The sequence below is a fragment of the Electrona antarctica genome (genome assembly GCF_951216825.1).
Source record: "Electrona antarctica genome assembly, chromosome: 5".
NCBI classification, from domain to species: domain Eukaryota; kingdom Metazoa; phylum Chordata; class Actinopteri; order Myctophiformes; family Myctophidae; genus Electrona; species Electrona antarctica.
In genome coordinates this window covers 23,900,603-23,920,369 of record NC_136810.1, presented here as the reverse complement: position 1 = coordinate 23,920,369, position 19,767 = coordinate 23,900,603, and the positions used below count along the sequence as shown (strand labels likewise).

At 43.2% G+C, this 19,767-nt stretch overlaps 3 protein-coding genes across 4 annotated transcripts in view; 2 read left to right on the top strand and 1 right to left on the bottom strand.

The window, feature by feature from the left end:
* The window catches only part of nell2a (neural EGFL like 2a), a 202,852-nt gene that overhangs the window by 101,436 nt on the left and 81,649 nt on the right, over positions 1 to 19,767 (bottom strand). The gene's annotated exons all lie outside the window — the stretch shown is intronic.
* Positions 2,600 to 5,367, top strand: LOC306923191 (uncharacterized protein; the record flags this gene model as incomplete). The annotated part of the gene is made up of 6 exons (XM_079501219.1): positions 2,600 to 2,757; positions 2,929 to 3,008; positions 3,099 to 3,309; positions 4,364 to 4,560; positions 4,651 to 5,272; positions 5,355 to 5,367. Exons 1-6 carry the CDS (start codon positions 2,624 to 2,626, stop codon positions 5,365 to 5,367), a joined length of 1,257 nt encoding a protein of 418 aa, XP_079357345.1. The 5' UTR covers positions 2,600 to 2,623.
* On the top strand, positions 5,256 to 10,672 carry LOC306922810 (uncharacterized protein). 2 transcript variants are annotated; one of them, XM_079500648.1, is made up of 5 exons: positions 5,256 to 6,927; positions 7,465 to 7,503; positions 8,294 to 8,329; positions 8,444 to 8,590; positions 9,350 to 10,672. In XM_079500648.1, exons 1-5 carry the CDS (start codon positions 5,376 to 5,378, stop codon positions 9,577 to 9,579), a joined length of 2,004 nt encoding a protein of 667 aa, XP_079356774.1. In that variant the 5' UTR covers positions 5,256 to 5,375; the 3' UTR covers positions 9,580 to 10,672. The 2 variants fall into 2 exon arrangements, with proteins under 2 accessions (XP_079356774.1, XP_079356775.1); XM_079500649.1 differs by lacking the exon at positions 8,294 to 8,329.

The window sequence follows — 19,767 nt, the reverse complement described above, 5'->3', positions numbered from 1 at the left end:
TGATTCTGTATATATTTTTTAGTAGAGTGATCATGCATCTTGTGTTTAAACAGATAACCCGCACATATTTTATCAAGAATGCTCAGGACTTGCTCAAACTCAAACGCAACACTGGTAACTGAACAGTGGTGGAAAGTAACTAAGTACTTTTACTTAAGTACTGTAAATAGCCGATCAACAAGCTCACAATGCGTCGCGTTGTGACGCATTGTGAGCTTGTAGATCGGCTATTTTCAATAGATTTTGTACACATTTTGAACTTGTGAAATGGCACATTCTGCACAATGAGTACTTTTACATTTGGTACTTTAAGTACATTTATCAATATTTATATCAAGCATGTTTCTGGACATTATTTGCGTGGACGGACGATATAAAGTCACTGCATGTTGTTCATTAATTTGTCTCAAAGTGTTGGTCTCCCCTCCCCCACTCTGCAGACACTAGGCAGAGCATAGCTAGAAGCTAATTAGTCCCAATTGTCGCCTGGTGTGACTGTGTGATTAGCAGTTAGTGTGGAGCATGTGTGGAGTCACACAGACAAGTAGCCTGGATCCATCATCCAACCTGCTTGCTGGTCACAGAACACCGTTCTCAAAGCGGGGTCCGCGGACCCCTGGGGGTCCCGCGGACCCCTGGGGGTCCGCGACGCATAGCCAGGGGGTCCGCGAAATAATTCAGATTTTATTTTATTTTTTTCCAAAAATGTTTTCTCTTTTTTTTTTGCTGGTGAATTCTGTTCTCAAAGTGGGGTCCGCGGACCCCTGGGGGCGTCGCTGATAGAGATGCTTTACAAGTGATTATTAGCTGCTGCTGCCTGCAGCAGCAGTGGGGGAGGGGAGACCAACAGTTTGCAACGAGTTCTGTCAGTAAGGCTCAAGGCTTTTGTCACATGATAGTGCATCATATTAGGGGTAAAAGGTACCACTTTACATTTTGCAATAATAATAATTACTATTATTATTATTAATAGACCGTAGTATTAATTAACAGGTTACATGCAGGCATCACTTTAGAAGTAAAAAAATACCTTTGTACATAATAATAATAATAATAAACCATAGTATTAATTAACAGGTTGCCATTTCCTTAAGGTTTACAGGTTAAACACTTCTTATTCTTATTTTTAAACACCATAACATCCCCTCTTTGAAATTAAATGTAAGGCATTTGTACATTATTTGCTATTTAGAGATATGCTGTGTATTACAGCCTTGTGTAACATTACACAACAAACAATATTAATAGTATGACTGCTCTATTTTTTGAAGCCTATTCTACAATTAAATAATTCACACCTGTGTTAAGTGAGGGGCACTCTTATCATTGTACATCATCATGACGTAACATGTCTTTGCTCATGTTGCATTATTAGCCATATTTATAAAGCGTATAGTGGTTGGTGGTCACAGCAATGAAACGCGTGGCTCATCAATGAAGTTATCAGACAGGAATGAATGAATGTTTATTTGCGCATGCGCAGGTAGATGTTAGAACACAAGGTAGACGTGCACGCAGGCACGTGATGACGTCAACATAGCTTTGCATATATAGTCAACACCCCCACTCAAAGAAAATACGGAAATATCATCCCACTATAATCATCAGTGAATCCAATAGCATATCTGTATCCGTCAATATCTGCAGGCTCTATTGGGCCAGCTAGATCTGTATGCACTAACTCAAGAGGGGCTTTTGCCCTGGCATCTGCCTGCCTGTTTCTGTGTTGAGTAAACTTGCCCTGTGTGCATACCTCACACTCCGTACCCATCCCAGGAGTTTGACCCCCTTTTTATTTTTTTGTATTTATAGTTTGAGTCTACAGAAACAGGATCAAGAGGAAGGTCAGGAAGCTGGATGACCCGGCAAGATGGTGAGGCATTAGCAAATTTCAGCATAAGATGTTCTTGCGATATATCTGTATTTATGTGTTAACTGACAATTGGTTCGTTATTGGTTTATTTAAAAGGTTTATTTTTTTAAATAAAAATGTCAATGTTTTTATTAGGAAGAAAACCCGGATCGGATCTTAAAATAGTAAAATGAACAGGACGTTGACATTTTTATTAAAATAAAAACCAGCACTGGGTTTGGTGAAGCTCTATATTGCCTGAATCAACTTTCTTTGCATTCATTTACTTACTAAAAAAGTGACTTTGTTTCAGAATACAATGTAAGTCAATGAGGAGCATATTTTGAATTATCAATTTCTAATCACTGGAGCAATTATTTTTGATTTCTTGTCCACTTTGGAGTTACATCATGGTAAGGTAACTATACAACCCAAACCTCTACAAAAGTGGTCTTACCCTTTCAAGGTGTAATAACCCTGTTCTTTTGTTTTCCAGGATTTCCGTGTAGGGGAGAGTGTCCTTGGCCAGTGGACAGACTCTCGCTACTATTCAGCAAAAGTAACCAAAGTCAACGAGAAAGGTTTGAATCACTGAAACTGTCACAAAGACAGTGTTGTAAATTGCAAAACACACATTAACCACTACTTTATACGTAGGCTATTTGAAAGAAGCCGACCTACAAGCTCACAACGCTGAGCTTGCAGATCTGCTCATACATTTTAGTACTTATCACCACTGCATGATGGCATAAAGTAGACATAGTATTAGTGATGAAAATGTCCATGTTTCTCTGTGTGTTGACAGCAGGGACATGCATGTTAAAATACTCTGATGGGATGGTGTGTTCTGTCAAGAATGTGAACATTAAAAGAAAGCTGCCAAAAAACAAGACCAAGAAGTCAAGGTAGGTCACCAAGACTCCGGCCAAAACACCACTGACGTGTGTTGAACAAAGACAAAATCCAGCTCTCTGTAGAGGATTTCAAGAATCATAACAAGTAATACTTATGAAAGCGATTGAGTGAATATGGCAGCTTTAATGGGGAGATGACTCTATTGTGTCCTGCCTCTGCAGAAAGAAAGTGGTGAAAGCTCCATCGGTCACCCCTCTGCCTCCTGCTCTCACAGCACATGAAAAGCCAGAGCCGTCCTCAAGTGAGTAAACGGGGCTGCGACTCTTGTCAGTGCGTTGTAACTTTTGCAACTCAAGTGCACATTTCTGATCCTCACGTTTGATTCTTACAGCTCGTGGAAGGAGCAAGTCTTCAGAAGGCCCTCTCCAGCTCAGCGCCAAGCGCTCACGTGATGACTCTCTGCCTCTTCCCGAAGACCGTGTTCTCTCCAAACCTCCTAGTGTCCCCGCTATGCCTGCTGCTCATCCACTGCCAGACTCTGACCGTGTATCTGATAGCCATTCTACCGCCACAGCACAAGACAAACACCCCTCCTCAAGTGAGTAAGCGGGGCTGCTACTCTTGTCAGTGCGTTGTAACCTTTGCAACTCAAGTGTACAATCTGATGCTCACGTCTGATTCTTACAGCTCGTGGAAGGAAGAGGTCTTCAGAAGGCTCTCTCCAGCTCAGCACCAATCGATCACGTGACGACTCTCTGATGGTGAGAGGCATTAGCAAATTTCAGCATAAGATGTTCTTGCGATATACCCGTATTTATGTGTTAACTGACAATTGGTTTGTTATTTATATGGGTTTTAAAAGGTGTAATGACCCTGCTATTTTGTTTTCCAGGATTTCCGTGTAGGAGAGTGTGTCCTTGGCCAGTGGACAGACTCTCGCTACTATTCAGCAAAAGTAACCAAAGTCAACGAGAAAGGTTTGAATCACTGAAACTGTCACAAAGACAGTGTTGTAAATTGCAAAACACACATTAACCACTACTTTATACGTAGGCTATTTGAAAGAAGCCGACCTACAAGCTCACAACGCTGAGCTTGCAGATCTGCTCATACATTTTAGTACTTATCACCACTGCATGATGGCATAAAGTAGACATAGTATTAGTGATGAAAATGTCCATGTTTTTCTGTGTGTTGACAGCAGGGACATGCATGTTAAAATACTCTGATGGGATGGTGTGTTCTGTCAAGAATGTGAACATTAAAAGAAAGCTGCCAAAAAACAAGACCAAGAAGTCAAGGTAGGTCAACAAGACTCCGGCCAAAACACCACTGACATGTGTTGAACAAAGACAAAATCCAGCTCTCTGGTTGTAGAGGATTTCAAGAATCATAACAAGTAATACTTATGAAAGCGATTGAGTGAATATGGCTCCTTTAATGGGGAGATGACTCTATTGTGTCCTGCCTCTGCAGAAAGAAAGTGGTGAAAGCTCCATCGGTCACCCCTCTGCCTCCTGCTCTCACAGCACATGAAAAGCCAGAGCCGTCCTCAAGTGAGTAAACGGGGCTGCGACTCTTGTCAGTGCGTTGTAACTTTTGCAACTCAAGTGCACATTTCTGATCCTCACGTTTGATTCTTACAGCTCGTGGAAGGAGCAAGTCTTCAGAAGGCCCTCTCCAGCTCAGCGCCAAGCGCTTACGTGATGACTCTCTGCCTCTTCCCGAAGACCGTGTTCTCTCCAAACCTCCTAGTGTCCCCGCTATGCCTGCTGCTCATCCACTGCCAGACTCTGACTGTGCATCTGACAGCCATCCTACCGCCACAGCACAAGACAAACACCCCTCCTCAAGTGAGTAAACGGGGCTGCGACTCTTGTCAGTGCGTTGTAACTTTTGCAACTCAAGTGTACATTTCTGATCCTCACGTTTGATTCTTACAGATCGTGGAAGGAAGAGGTCTTCAGAAGGCCCTCTCCAGCTCAGCGCCAAGCGCTTACGTGATGACTCTCTGCCTCCTCTCAAAGACCGTGTTCTCTCCAAACCTCATACCACTACTTCTCTGCGTACTGCTGCTGTCCGAAGCAAGGGCAAAGACTGTCTTGTCTCCAAACCTCAGACTGACCCTTCTCTGTCCTCTTCAGAAGAAGACTATTCAGGTGCTCCTGACCAGAGTCTCCAAACATGCCTGGATGACGTCTCTCCAGTGTCTTACCTGAATGACAAACCATATGTTCCATCACACGATGAAGATCTCGATGTGTCTGACCTGGGTGATGCATCATGCGAGGATGACCTGTCTTCAGTGTCTGACCTAGATGACAAAACATATTCTCCACCACACAACGAAGAGGTCGATTCAGAGGAGTCTGACCTGGGTGAGTTAGAGGAGGACAATGTGGTCAGAGACGGCAACAAACACCTCTCGGAAGACACGACAAAGAGGCAGGAACGTCACGGTAATGAAGAAGCAACCGTCGGTAGTGACAGAAGTACTCTTGGTTCCCATCAAAGAGCCTCTGTGTCCATTCCTGCCGTAGAGAAGAAATGGGACGGATCTCGTAGGTACACCAAGAAACAGTACTGTTTGTTTTGTGAGGTACCTGTCATCAAAATTGCAAGGCACTTGGAGAATGTTCACAAAAAGGAGAGAGAAGTAGCATTAGCAATGAATTTTCCTAAGGGTTCTAGAGAAAGGCGAAATCATTTAGAATTACTTCGTAACAAAGGAAACTTCGTACATAATGCCCAAGTTTTGGAAGCGGGTACTGGTACATTGGTCGTGCGGAAGCAGCCACAAAAAGAAGTAGAAGGGAAAGACTACCTGCCCTGTGTGTACTGCCAAGGACTACACCGCAGACATGCACTGTGGAGACACATGCGTAATTGCATTGCTAAACCAGCCGATGAGAAAGCCCAACCAGGTAGAGGTCGTGTTCAAGCCCTGGGTGCCTATGCCTTACCCCACCCCCGCACGGTGCCCGATGGACTCTGGAAAGTGTTATGTAAGATGAACCAGGATGAGATTGCAAATACAGTGAAATCAGACTCGTGCATTTTGAGGTATGGAGAGTATCAGTACAACAAGCACGGATACGATCCTACAAAACATGAATACATCCGCCAAAGCATGAGGACGCTGGGTCGACTTGTTTGTTATGGCAGTGAGGTAACTCATTTAAAAACTATCAAGGAATATATCATGCCACAGAACTTTGAATACACAGTCAAGGCAGTCTTACACACAGCAGTAACCAAAACAAGAAAAAAAGAAGCTCTATCACTTCCAGTACGGCTTGGACAAGGCCTGAAGAGAATCTCTATGATCCTGGAGAGTAGTGCACTCATCAGTGGGGACACGGCAGCAGCAGAAGAGGCAAAGACCTTCGGAAGAATATATGACGCAAAGTGGAATGAGGTAGTGGCAGGGAAATGTAGGAGGAAACTGGATGAGGCAAACTATAATACCCCTTTGCTCCTGCCCCTGACAAAAGATGTCAAACGACTGCATGATTTCCTGAATGAGCAGCAGCAGCAGGATGTTGAGGACCTGAAGTGTGCACAGACAGTGGCGAACTGGAGGAAGCTGTGCAAGGTAACTCTAACTCAGATTCTCCTGTTCAACAGGCGCAGGCAAGGGGAGTTATCAAAAATGCCCCTATCTGCATTCCTGGAACGAGTTCAAACAGAAAGTCACGAAGACATAAACTATGCTCTCTCTGACCTTGAGAAAGATCTGTGCCGACACTTCTCCAGAGTCGAAGTGAGAGGAAAGAATACCAAGAAGGTGCCCATCCTCCTAAGCCCACCAATGGTAGCATCACTGGAGCTGCTCTGTGCAAGCAGATCAAAATGTGGCATCCTCGAAGATAATCCATATATGTTTGCTACACCCTACAAACCCACGTATTATCGAGGGTCAGATACTCTCAGAGATCTGGTCAAAGCGTGTAATCTCAAGAATCCAAATTCAATGACAGGTACAAAACTCAGGAAGCAGTTGGCAACACTGTCCACTGTATTGAACCTGAAGGACACTGAGATGGACCAGCTGGCTACTTTCATGGGCCACAACATAAGAGTCCATGCCAAATTCTACCGTTTGCCAGAATCCACCACTCAGCTTGCTAGGATCAGCAAAGTGCTCATGGCGATGGAGCAGGGGCGGGTTGGAGATTTCCAGGGCAAAAACCTGGAGCAGATCCACATAGATCCAAATGGTATGGAGTTTTTCTTTTTTTTTTGGGGGGGGGGGGGGGGGGCTTGCCTTGTTTTAATGTCACTAAAAAGTTTGGGTCCCCATATATTTTGTTTTTAAGTAGGCCAAAAATAGCTAAACATTTCATGAATTTGAAATTAATTTAAATGATAATTCCGCATTTCATAGCCCCGTATGGATGATATGCACTCTTATGACTAAAAAACCCTCCACTGTAACTGGGTAGCGGCGTGTTTGGCTTTGTTAGTCATAAGAGCATATCAGCCATACGGGGCTATGAAATGGATTTTCAAACGGGAGAAATAAGCGACCTTCAGTCCCGGGCTAATTTCTATTTCGGGTCACTGGCTAAAATGTTTGGGAACCACTGACCTAGGGTACTCGCACTGTACAAGTCATCAGCTCAATTTGTCCGATATGTGGCTCTGATACAAAACACAAACCATGTTTTTTTATTTCATTTACATTTTACACTCTGTGTTTGAGCTTTAAATTGGCATACAGTATTTAAAGCAGGTATGAACTTTTATCTTTTCAGAATATGCATATGCCGAGGAGTCTGAGGAGGACATGGAAGGTATGTTCTTTGATTCATCTTCTATTACATATTTACAGCAACCACACTTTATCTGCCGTTCCTCCATTGCTGTTCTTGGCCCATGTGTTCTTGATACATCTCCAGGAGAGCGTCTTCCATCTCTATTTGAAATTGACTCAAAATATATTATAGATTGAGACGGCAGACATTACATTACACAGAGCAGTGGTTTTTATTGTCCGGGACCCCCAAAGTGACATGTATTAGCCTGCAGACACCCATTTGTAAACATCTTTTCTTTTTTATTATTTTTAACGTTTTTAGCAGTGATTCTTAAGGGCCACCCCCTTGTTGACATGCATTAGGCTACGTAACCCCATGTAATGGCATTTATATCCCTTTTAGCCCAATTTATATTGTAAAATCAATGTTAAATGGATAGTTCACCGCCAAAAAAAACTATTTTCACCCCATAGAGTTGAATTCATGGAGATTATTTTCTTTTCGTCACATTCCTAAGTCAATAATTTGGTTCCCTTGGGGACACAAAGAGTTTCTCCCATGGGATGGGCGAGTAATCCATAGAAAAACAATCATTTTAGTCGGAGTGTACAAATGGAACCAATTCGACCCGTCAGGGTCCATTTGGTTCCATTTGTCCACTGTCAGAGTTACAGACCCATAAGGGTCCATTGTGTTCCTAACTATCTAGATGCCAGACGGAGACTCATTCAGACATTAGTGTTTCCCCTCTGTATGAGATGGAGAGACACAATCATATTTACAGTCCCTTTACATGCAGATTAATGTTTATCTTGTCTTTCTCTAGTTTCTGGTGTTTCTGGAGAGACGGAGCCAATCAGAGGTGAGGATATTGTACCCTTACCCAAATGCTGCCTGTTAGGGCTTCATGTGTCTACGGCAGTGGTATTTACAGTCCCTTTACATGCAGATTAATGTTTATCTTGTCTTTCTATAGTTTCTGGTGTGAGTGGATCAGCAGAAGATGGAGAGACACAGTCGGAGCCGGATGAAACAGTTGCTAAAGGGAGTGGGTCGGTTGGAGAGGGAGAGACGCAGGGAGAGACACAGTCGGAGCCGGATGGACACTGGGAGCCAAAGACCGGTATGGACACTCGACAGTACATTGTGTGTGCGGTAATGTCAGCGTTCAGGAAATCGGTCTAAACAAATTAAACAAGACCATACTGGCAAATCAAAAATTGACTGATCTATGTCCTGTGGTAGAAATTAATGTAGCTATTACTGATATCATCAATAAAATACAATCAAATTAGACTATGCTCATCTTTTTTTATACAATTTATTCCACATTTGCATTAGTAATAGCAACACAGTTCACAAGTCTATCGACACATTGTGCATTATTTACATCATTTACGTACTAACGTGCAGTCATGTGCTTGGGTCTATCATTTTTGGTCTTAAAAGTCCTCATGTTAGCTGGTGTCTGAGAGCATCTATCACAGCTGTCAGAAACGTCCAGGTATATTCTCGATAGTCTGACCTATATTCAGATGAATACAGTACAAAGACAATAAAAGTACCTTGTCTTTGTACTGTATTCAATTGAATATAGGTCAAATAGGCTTTGCAAATTATCACATTATGTTTTATCCAAGTTTTACAAAGCGTCCCAACTTCACCGGAATCAGGCTTGTATTAACCTCTTGAACCTCATATGGGTATCCGGAGTCCCTCAGGACTCAATGCTAGTCTTTTCTGTTAGAGTGGGGGAAAGCTTCGGCTGAAAATAGCTGATCGATTGTGAGCTTGTCGATCTGCGATTTTCAGTGGTAGCTTTCCCTACATTACCGTGATGGGGTTTAAGTGATTAATTTCTTTTATTTTTTTTATTTTTTAGGACAGCAACAAAGGAAGAGGAGGCCCTGGACAGCAGAGGAGCAGGCAGCAGTGGAGAAGCACCTCAGGACAAATATCCTCATCTACAAGGTGCCAGATAAAACGGCCTGCGATAGATGCCTCGCGGCAGAGCCGGGACTTAAAGAAAGGGACTGGAAGGCCGTAAAATTCTATGTGAAGAACAGAATCGCTGCCTTGAAAAGAAAGATGTCGGGAGGAGGTAGACAGTAGCGCTGACAAGTGGGCGGGGTTTACTTGTTCCTCTGAAATGAGCCCATTCATTTTCTCCATAGACATTTACATAATTAGAAGAAAAACAAACACTAAACAAAGGGTATTAAATTTCACAGGATCAACATAGACTTTTACAAAAAGCTATGGGGAAAATGAATGGGCTCATTTAGACCTTAGTTTTTACTATTTGTCTATTTTCTATTTACACTTACTATTATGACCCCGCTCCATTGTAATGATGCAGTGGAGAGGCTTCAGTATTGTTTGTACTGCCGTGTTTGGTGCAGTCTCTGCTTTACGTTCAATTTCTAAGAATAATAGGTCTGGGTGTGCCTCCTCATGAACCACTGTAGTTTGTTCAAACTAAAGGTCAGTGTTTTGCCAGTGTGCTTCCTGATAATGGTCAATATGGTAACTCAGGGTGATAACAAGCATTAATTATAAGCTAAGCGGAAAGAGCATACCTTATATGCACTTCTTGGTTGGTTGTCTCTCTTCATCACGGGATCAGAGACATGGAGCTTTGGAGGGCTGTCAATCCTCTTTAAAAGCAAATAGTCCCAGCCTCCATCCATTAAGCCAAATCTTGTTTTTGTTTTTGTTTTTTTGGTTTAATGTATGTTTAGTCTAATGTTTACTTCCCTGAGCTATCAGATGTTAATTTATTTTCAGTCCATTAGCGTTCCAATAATGACTGAACCAAATATTGCTCAAGAGATTAGGCTATCTGATGCTGTTTTTTTCCCACGTGTACACAATTGACCATATTCACATGGCAGCCATATGACATGACTAAGAGCAAAAGGGCTGCCATGTGAATATGGCCATTGGTTTGAAGGGTGATGTTTTTCAGTGGCCAAGGATGCTACATTAAGCGTGACTGTACTGTATGTCCATTCTTCGATTGTTGGGGGCATATGCAATGTAGCATGACGTTTGGTTATCATTGTCAATTCAAACTGAAGGTCGTAGGCTTTGATACCATTGAGTGTGGCACCAGCAAATGGATTTGTGTCGAACAGTGACCTTTTACCATCATGAGATCCATGTCTCTGTCCCTCTGTATGTATGTATGTACCAACGGTTTTGATTTCTTTTCAGTTCAATGTCTCTATCTTGTTTTATAACTCTTAGGTTGTTGGCCTTTTAGTGTTGCTTTGCTTCAGTTTGAAGTGTATCTTTCACTAATACTCGCAATAAAAAGCTTTGCTTTACCCTGTGATACTGTCATACTTTAGAGGGATCAAATGAAAGAATATTTAGCGTTCAAAGGCTGTTCATACTGTATGTAAGGCTTACTCCTCAATAAGTTGTGCAGTTATTGACTATATACTCAAGGACCCAGTGTGGATGTACATGTGCTGTTGTGTAACATTGCACTGTGAGACCTAACAAAAATAAATATATTTGATTGTTCATTTGTGGTTGGAAAAAAGCTGCAGTAATGTTGCACTGATGTTGCACTGGAGTCAGGGCTGTCACACCAAATTCTGGGCCCTGGCCTGGGTACCAGGATTCATTGCGGGCCACCCATGAATGTTCTTCATAGGGGGAGGGCCCAGACTGGGAACACTTTATCAGATTGAGTGTTATGATATGGAGACCCCAGAAGGAGAGTAAAGTCTGAAACTGTTATTGAGTGTTGTCCCCAGAAAGAATGGACTATCTGTTTGAGTGTTATGATATGGAGTCCCCAGAAGGAGAGTAAAGTCTGAAACTGTTATTGAGTGTTGTCCCCAGAAAGAATGGACTATCTGTTTGAGTGTTATGATATGGAGTCCCCAGAAGGAGAGTAAGGTCTGAAACTGTTATTGAGTGTTGTCCCCAGAAAGAATGGACTATCTGTTTGAGTGTTATGATATGGAGTCCCCAGAAGGAGAGTAAAGTCTGAAACTGTTATTGAGTGTTGTCCCCAGAAAGAATGGACTATCTGTTTGAGTGTTATGATATGGAGTCCCCAGAAGGAGAGTAAAGTCTGAAACTGTTATTGAGTGTTGTCCCCAGAAAGAATGGACTATCTGTTTGAGTGTTATGATATGGAGTCCCCAGAAGGAGAGTAAGGTCTGAAACTGTTATTGAGTGTTGTCCCCAGAAAGAATGGACTATCTGTTTGAGTGTTATGATATGGAGTCCCCAGAAGGAGAGTAAAGTCTGAAACTGTTATTGAGTGTTGTCCCCAGAAAGAATGGACTATCTGTTTGAGTGTTATGATATGGAGTCCCCAGAAGGAGAGTAAAGTCTGAAACTGTTATTGAGTGTTGTCCCCAGAAAGAATGGACTATCTGTTTGAGTGTTATGATATGGAGTCCCCAGAAGGAGAGTAAAGTCTGAAACTGTTATTGAGTGTTGTCCCCAGAAAGAATGGACTATCTGTTTGAGTGTTATGATATGGAGTCCCCAGAAGGAGAGTAAAGTCTGAAACTGTTATTGAGTGTTGTCCCCAGAAAGAATGGACTATCTGTTTGAGTGTTATGATATGGAGTCCCCAGAAGGAGAGTAAGGTCTGAAACTGTTATTGAGTGTTGTCCCCAGAAAGAATGGACTATCTGTTTGAGTGTTATGATATGGAGTCCCCAGAAGGAGAGTAAAGTCTGAAACTGTTATTGAGTGTTGTCCCCAGAAAGAATGGACTATCTGTTTGAGTGTTATGATATGGAGTCCCCAGAAGGAGAGTAAAGTCTGAAACTGTTATTGAGTGTTGTCCCCAGAAAGAATGGACTATCTGTTTGAGTGTTATGATATGGAGTCCCCAGAAGGAGAGTAAAGTCTGAAACTGTTATTGAGTGTTGTCCCCAGAAAGAATGGACTATCTGTTTGAGTGTTATGATATGGAGTCCCCAGAAAGTCTGGCATGAAAGTGTGTTATGGTGTCCCCAGAAAGGTGGAATACCTGTGGGTCCCCAAATGGGAGGATTCAGTCAGGTCTGGGGGGAAAAGTATTGAATATTGCTAATTTAAAGTGATATTCTGATTCCTGATTTTTTTCTGAGCATGTATGATTTTTCTCAGAGGCGTACCATGTCTAGAAAGGGGGGTTCCCACATGGTAGTGTCCAGTCACGGGTCCCCAGAATGTGACCTTTACATGTATGTGTGTGTGTGTGTGTGTGTGTGTGTGTGTGTGTGTGGACTTATATACTTCTGAGGGCCAAATGTGATAAGTGTGTGTGTGTGTGTGTGTGTGTGTGTGTGTGTGTGTGTGTGTGTGTGTGTGTGTGTGTGTGTGTGTGTGTGTGTGTGTGTGTGTGTGTGTGTGTGGGCTTATATACTTCTGAGGGTTTGAGTGTATGTGTGTGTGTGTGGGCTTATATACTTCTGAGGGCCAAATGTGATAGAGAGAGAGTGAGTGTGCGTGTGCATGTGTGTGTGTGCATGTGCGTGTGCACGTGCGTGTGTGTGTGTCTCTACTGTGTTTCCCCGGGGTCATGCGAGCAGTGATTGGATTTAGAGAACAGACAACATCCTTCAGTGGTTGCCATTTAGCCGGTCTCCACCGTGTGACATCCATGAGAGCGCCAGCGTCTATGCTGGCCCACACAGCGTTGCAGTGCGTGATCCGCTGCCTCACTAACACCAAGTTATACACACATTGTCGCTGTCCGGTGGAAACCATGCATGTCCAAAACAGTTAATTTTCAGGAAAGGAAGTAAATGCAATTCCATTCATTGCGACTGAACGTCGCAGCTGACAATGGAATCGTGCATTTCCCGCGTGTTGGTCGGGCAGCATATATGGTGCCCAGGTTTCGTGACACCATGTGACATCATATGGGATGGAGATGTTGAGACCCTGATGTCATAGTAAATGCGACCTGCTGTCGCAGTTAAGCCCATATATGGAGATCCCTGATGTCATCAATATTGGCCAGCAACTCTACATCTGACCTCAAACCTCAAACCCTTAGATCTTCATATGGATATACAGTATGTCAGAACCTGTTCTGACATTCCATATGTTGATCCTTCCCCATTCTTCAATGTCTCCCTTTTGACTTATACCTGTCCATTCAAATTCCAAACTCTAGACGGGGCTTCCCCAAAGTTATTAGTGCAGCCGCGCCCGGCAGCCGGCGAAAACTAGAGTTCTCAACAGGCCCGTAAATTAAGGCCCGGCCCTAAAAACACAAACAGTTTAAATATGGAGATAAGAGGTTTCTGCGACGACATGCAATGGTGTGCTTAAAGCGAGCAAGAGATGACACTGCCACTTGACTGTGACCGCGGGGGTCTCCATCCTATCACCACCCAGCCTCGCCAGGCAGAACAAAGACAAGAACATGCAAAGGCCATGTAGAAAACAAACAAAAAGGTTCGCTCTTTACACAAAGAAAAGGCCTCAAGTTCAAGATAACATGATAACGAGAAAGTAAAGAACAAAGATGAGGCGGCTGGAAACGATGAGATAAAGCTGTGATGCCTGCAGCCACCCACGTTGACAGGTGCACAGTGCACAGGTTAAAGATATATAGGAAAGAGAGGGGGGGGGGGGAGAGAGAGGGGGAGAGGGGGAGGGGTTACAGAGAGTAGCACAGCCTGCAGCAGAAGAGATTCCTCTTTCTCCTTCAGGAATGCTTTTCAACCCTTTTCATATCAAGGTCCATTATTTATGGACGCATGCTGTGTTGATGTGTGGTACCATAGGAGTGGTAGCAGGCAAACGATCAAAGTAACAATTCTACATTCTCCAATTGTGTAGACTTCTTGTAAATTAACACATTGACTGCATACGACGCACATGTATGTCCCTTCGAATCCAACGCTTCCGTGCCTAAGACGTATATTTACGTTCTACGGTCTTTATAGTGGTTTATGATAGATCCCGGTCATAAGCTACATATGATTCAAGATGCCCTAGACGTCCATGTATTTACTTTTTTTTATTTTTTTATCTCGGATTCTAATTGTGTGTGTGTGTGTGTGTGTGTGTGTGTGTGTGTGTGTGTGTGTGTGTGTGTGTGTGTGTGTGTGTGTGTGTGTGATATCTGACCCCAGTATCTCTGTCAGAGCGACTATGACTGTGTGTGGAACGGAGCATCAACTTCCACTGACTAATGCCCAAGGTCGCCTCCTATGGGCACAACAACAAAGACAGCGACAACATTGGACTGAGTTGAGATTGCAAGGAAAGACTGCATGTCTTCCTGCTGCGGACCATTCTGTCTCTCACTCTGTGTTCAAAAATGTTGCCATTGATGAGTGCATTGTTGTTTTTACTTTGAAAGCGAGATTACAGGTTCTACCGTTTCCAGGCAATCATGCTCCTCACTGTATTCATCATGGCCATGAACAAATAGCTGAAACCATGTCCCACATCTTAAATGGTTGCCATGTTTACAGAGGCCTCTACATAAGTAGGCATGACAGAATAGTGGATTTGATATCGAAAGACATCTCCATCATGCTTTATAAGCATTCTACTGTGAAGCCGAGGATGTTTAACCTGTGTAATGATGATTCTGTGTTCTCTAACATTTCAGCTAACACCCCTGTCATTGTTGTAAATGAAAACTATAGAGATGTGTTCATTCTCGAGGTCGGCTGTACCTTTGACTATAGCCTGGAAGAAGCCTTTCTAACCAAAGTGCTGAAGTATCAGCAGCTAGTGCAGACCATCTCACATCTAGGCTACAGATGCAAACTTTTAGTTTTTATCTTTGGCAGCCTAGGGCATGTGCATAAGTTGGTTGTGAGGGGCTTACAAATGGCCGGCCTTTCCAAAAGGAGAGCCAAGCAGTTAGCGAGGTACTGCTCAGTTTCAGCCATTATAGGAAGCCGCTCAATTTGGAGGAGGCGTTGTTTCCTTTATCCATGATTTATGTCTGCTGCCCTGTGTCCGACATGTCAGCTGTACTGTATGTAACTGGCTGCTCTCCTATTGTCAAACTGCACTGGCAGTGTCCTTTGTACAAGGTATTCCTGTACTTCTCATTATGTGGACATAAATAAACATTTCAAGTGTGTGTGTGTGTGTGTGTGTGTGTGTGTGTGTGTGTGTGTGTGTGTGTGTGTGTGTGTGTGTGTGTGTGTGTGACCTCAGCTAACCTTATAAACCAACTCTCTCTTGCAAAAGAGAGAGACAGAGAGAGAGAGAGAGAGAGAGAGAGAGAGAGAGAGAGAGACAGAGCGAGAGGCCGATAGGCCGAGGCCTGAGGTTGCACAAGGCCAGCATGTAGCACAGACTGCAGAAGGGAGACAGAGAGAACAAACCAGATAAAGATGTGAACAACAATACAGCTGCAATGCCAGGAGTGTAACACCTTGACTAAAAGACAATGTCATACTATAGACTAGGGGTGATGTAATGTTACATTCTCCACGCCATAACGTGGCACTAGTGCCAGAGAAATTCCGCAAAATAAGCAAAGAAGATGGGTCACTTCCACCCGCGTCAGACTAACGACACCGTTGTCACGGCACAAAATTACAGGTTCTTCCCAAGGGGCCAGTGAGGCGCTCCAACGTTGAAGCTCTGGGCCCTAGTGGTAAGAGGAAGGACTGCAGGCGGACCTGTGCACGGACACGTAGGACCATCACTCCCTACGTCACCCACACGTCACCCCGGACCTCAAATTTGAGGTCCGGAGGAGGTACTTCCGGCAGTCTTCCGGGTGCTTCAAAACGCCACTGAGCAACTTCATCGAAATGAATAGCTTGGGGGCGGGGCTAGTGCTCCAGTTCGGTCTCTATCCTTTATATACTCTATGGTTCTTCCCCAGCGGTAGTTCATACAGAAGTTTTGGCCCATCTTCCTCAGCATGAATACAAAAAAAAGGTTACCACTGCACATATCTGAATGGTTATTGTAGCCTTCTACATTTAAATATAATTATCCTTGATGCAAAGGGATACTTGATACAAAATGAACAGCGACTCCAATGTGCAAATTAGGGTAGACCATTAACCAAGAGATAATCAACAGAGAGCGGGTCATTATTGAGAAATGGGTGATTTGGACCCCAAAGAAAAGTAGAGAGGTCTTTATCACCCTGAAGGGTGATATATTACACAGCTTATTACACGGCTAATTAACAACACATTGGCTGCCAAAAATGCGATATTGCATATTTTAATTAAGACCCGTATAGGCTGCCGAAGACTTGATATCGCGTCTTTGATTGCTTTATATCATTATGAAATGGTTTCGCTAAAAATCTAATTTTAGCAGAGGCCCGGTTGCTAGGTGCCCCTTACTCACTCCCGCCCGCACGAAACCTGCGCGCGCATCCATAGACAACTGTTTTAATGGCGATCTTTAGATGCTGTTTTCTCGGTAACTATGGCGCTGTCTGTGGTGTTGATCAGACATCCGAGGTTCAGGTCTCATTTCAGATTTTACGGTGCATCAAGATTAGAATATAAACGTTTCTGGAGAAAGATATAAGACATTGTGTGCTAATGCTACTGTAACATTAGCTTTTTTGAAATTAATTTCTGGGGGCGGGGCAGTCCACCCTCTATCCTTTAAAACTCTATGGGCCAGACCGGTCTGCAGAAGACACAATAATGTGAATTCACATGACTGGGATGTTTTACCAGGCTAAATTAAAGTAGTCTGTAATTTATGCCAGGTGTGTAAGAAATGGAGACCAAATCCATATAAACAAAAAAAGATATATTATGTACCCTGTAACGCTGCTATGATGTAAGAATGTACTGTTAAAAAAAACACCCAAGTCTTCATTGTTTTCCAGCGGCCCTGAAAGGAAATGCTGGAAATAAAAGGCGAAAGCCACAAAAAAAACATTTAAGGAAATGCTTTAAAAGTAGGACACTTGTGCTGGTGGTACATGTGGTAGTATGAATGCATGATACTGTAAGTCATTGATGGTAAAACGGATGTGATGTCAGTGCATGTTGACGCGGGCAGCGGATACTAAGGAAGTTTGTTGACACTGCTACCACTGTGTTACGTTATATTATTGTGCGGTTGCAAATAAAATATAGCGTTGTAAAGAGCCTTTTATGGACTAACCCGACAGTACACTACAACATAGTATAGTGGAAATGAGTAATGGTATCATTGTAACATGTTGAACTGTACTGATTGTTCGATTTAGGGACAATCACACAATGTGTCACTTCTCCACAGCATGGCCATCTGCTTGGCGCTGTCAACACGTGAACAACACGTGAACCTTGATTTTTTTTCGCCGAGGTAGCGATAACAGGAACTTGAAGTCAGTGTTAAGTGGTCAGATGGGTGGACCGCAAAAGCTTCCACGGTTTTCAAGTGGGACAGAGGTTGAGAGCCACAACCTATGACACACACACACACACCCACACACCCACACACACCACACACCACACACCCACACACCCACACACACACACATCTGTGTAGGAAAACGAAACCGCATGGGCACAGCACCTCAAGAAGGAGGACATTCTTCTGCGGTTTGAGAGAACAGAGCCATACTTCAAAAACCACAGTCCTGTATTTGTGTGTGTGTGTGTGTGTGTGTGTGTGTGTGTGTGTGTGTGTGTGTGTGTGTGTGTGTGTGTGTGTGTGTGTGTGTGTGTGTTTGTGCGCGCGGGTTAGTATCCCCCTGAGCTCGGCCTTCTGCTGCTTGTATGAAAGATTTACACAGTAGTGATCTCATGGTCTATTCTGAGCTCATCTCTAACCTGCGAGTGTTTTAAAGAGCTAGTATGTGTCTCTGCCGGTGGCTGTGTTTATCTTGATGTGTATGACAGTTGTCCCGGAGAATGCAGCATGTGCAATGCGTGTACAATATGTATACTTTATGTGCATGTATGCTAGGGGACATATATAGGCGTAGTCGACATTCAATTTGTAACAGAGGGAGGAGACATTTTCTAAACCACTTAAAGGCCTGTACAATTCTTTGTACAGCGAATATGGCCCGATCTCCCAGCTCAAAACGTGCCCCATCATGATGCGCTGTGTGAGCTTGTTGATATTTTCCTCAATGTTTATTTATTAGAAGATTCAAACATTGACAGATTGACAAATTTGCGCAAAATACAAATATATATACAAATACACATATTATATATATATATATTAATAAACGGTTCAATTATAATATTACCCAACATGAAAATCAAACAATGTGTCTACATTTTACAAAAGGAAAAACAGGGTTAAAATATATCCCCACCGGAGATTTAAAATATAATGACAAGAGGGGAGATCTAAAGCAGAGTCAAGGATTTCCATTCCACCCACAACACCTATATTGAACCCTGGGCTTTACTACAGCATGTGTATGTAACATATACAATAGGCATTATGCGTAGGTGCATGTGTGCAAAACACACATTTGTACACAGAACGTGAGAGAAAACAAGAAATCGTCTGAGTGCGAATACTACACTAGCTTGAACTTCACAAGTACATCATTACTATTTTATGCACTCCCAACTGTGTTCTATACATTGCCTGGGAGTTGGGACTTTCTCATCTCATCTCTCTGATACTATATTGCATTGAAAACTCCCAGAGAATCGAAAGCAGCCACTTTCAATCATCTGTCCTGTAACACCTGCCTTCTCAACCACTAAATGCTTGTGTCTTCTGGTCCAGTCTATTACAAGAATAATAACATTCACTCACGCCCTCCCCATGGGATCTGCACTACAACTATTTCGGCAGCACGGCACTGGCCTTTTTTCCTTTATTTCTTAGAGAACACACAAACACTCCAAGAGTAAGTGATTTCCAGAGACACAGAAGAGAGAGAGAGACAGAGAGAAGAAAAAATCAATTGCCTTTGAGAACAGCATCAGCAAATTGAGGTTCTCTGGAATGGACACACACACGCACGCACGCACGCACGCACGCACGCACGCACGCACGCAACCACGCACGCACCCACATGCGCACGCCATCCAATTTCGTGGCTACTGTTGAGATGGGTAGTGCTGGTCTGTCTGTAGTGGCTGTGTTGAAAGTTGAAGTCTGTCTGTCAGTCAGTGCTTACTTTCACACTTATGGCCCCTACAGGCTATTTCACACTACAGGAGTCTTTTTTTTTTTATCGGCTGTCATTACATTGTATATCCAGACCCGATACATATAGGTTTTTTATTTAAATTAATTTTGACCTCTCACGTATAGGTGCAGGATCCCATGATACAGACCGACAGGACATCTCTCTCTCTCTGCACACACACAGGACGAAATAGAGCGAGACAGAAGTCAGGACAGACAGACTTTCTGAGC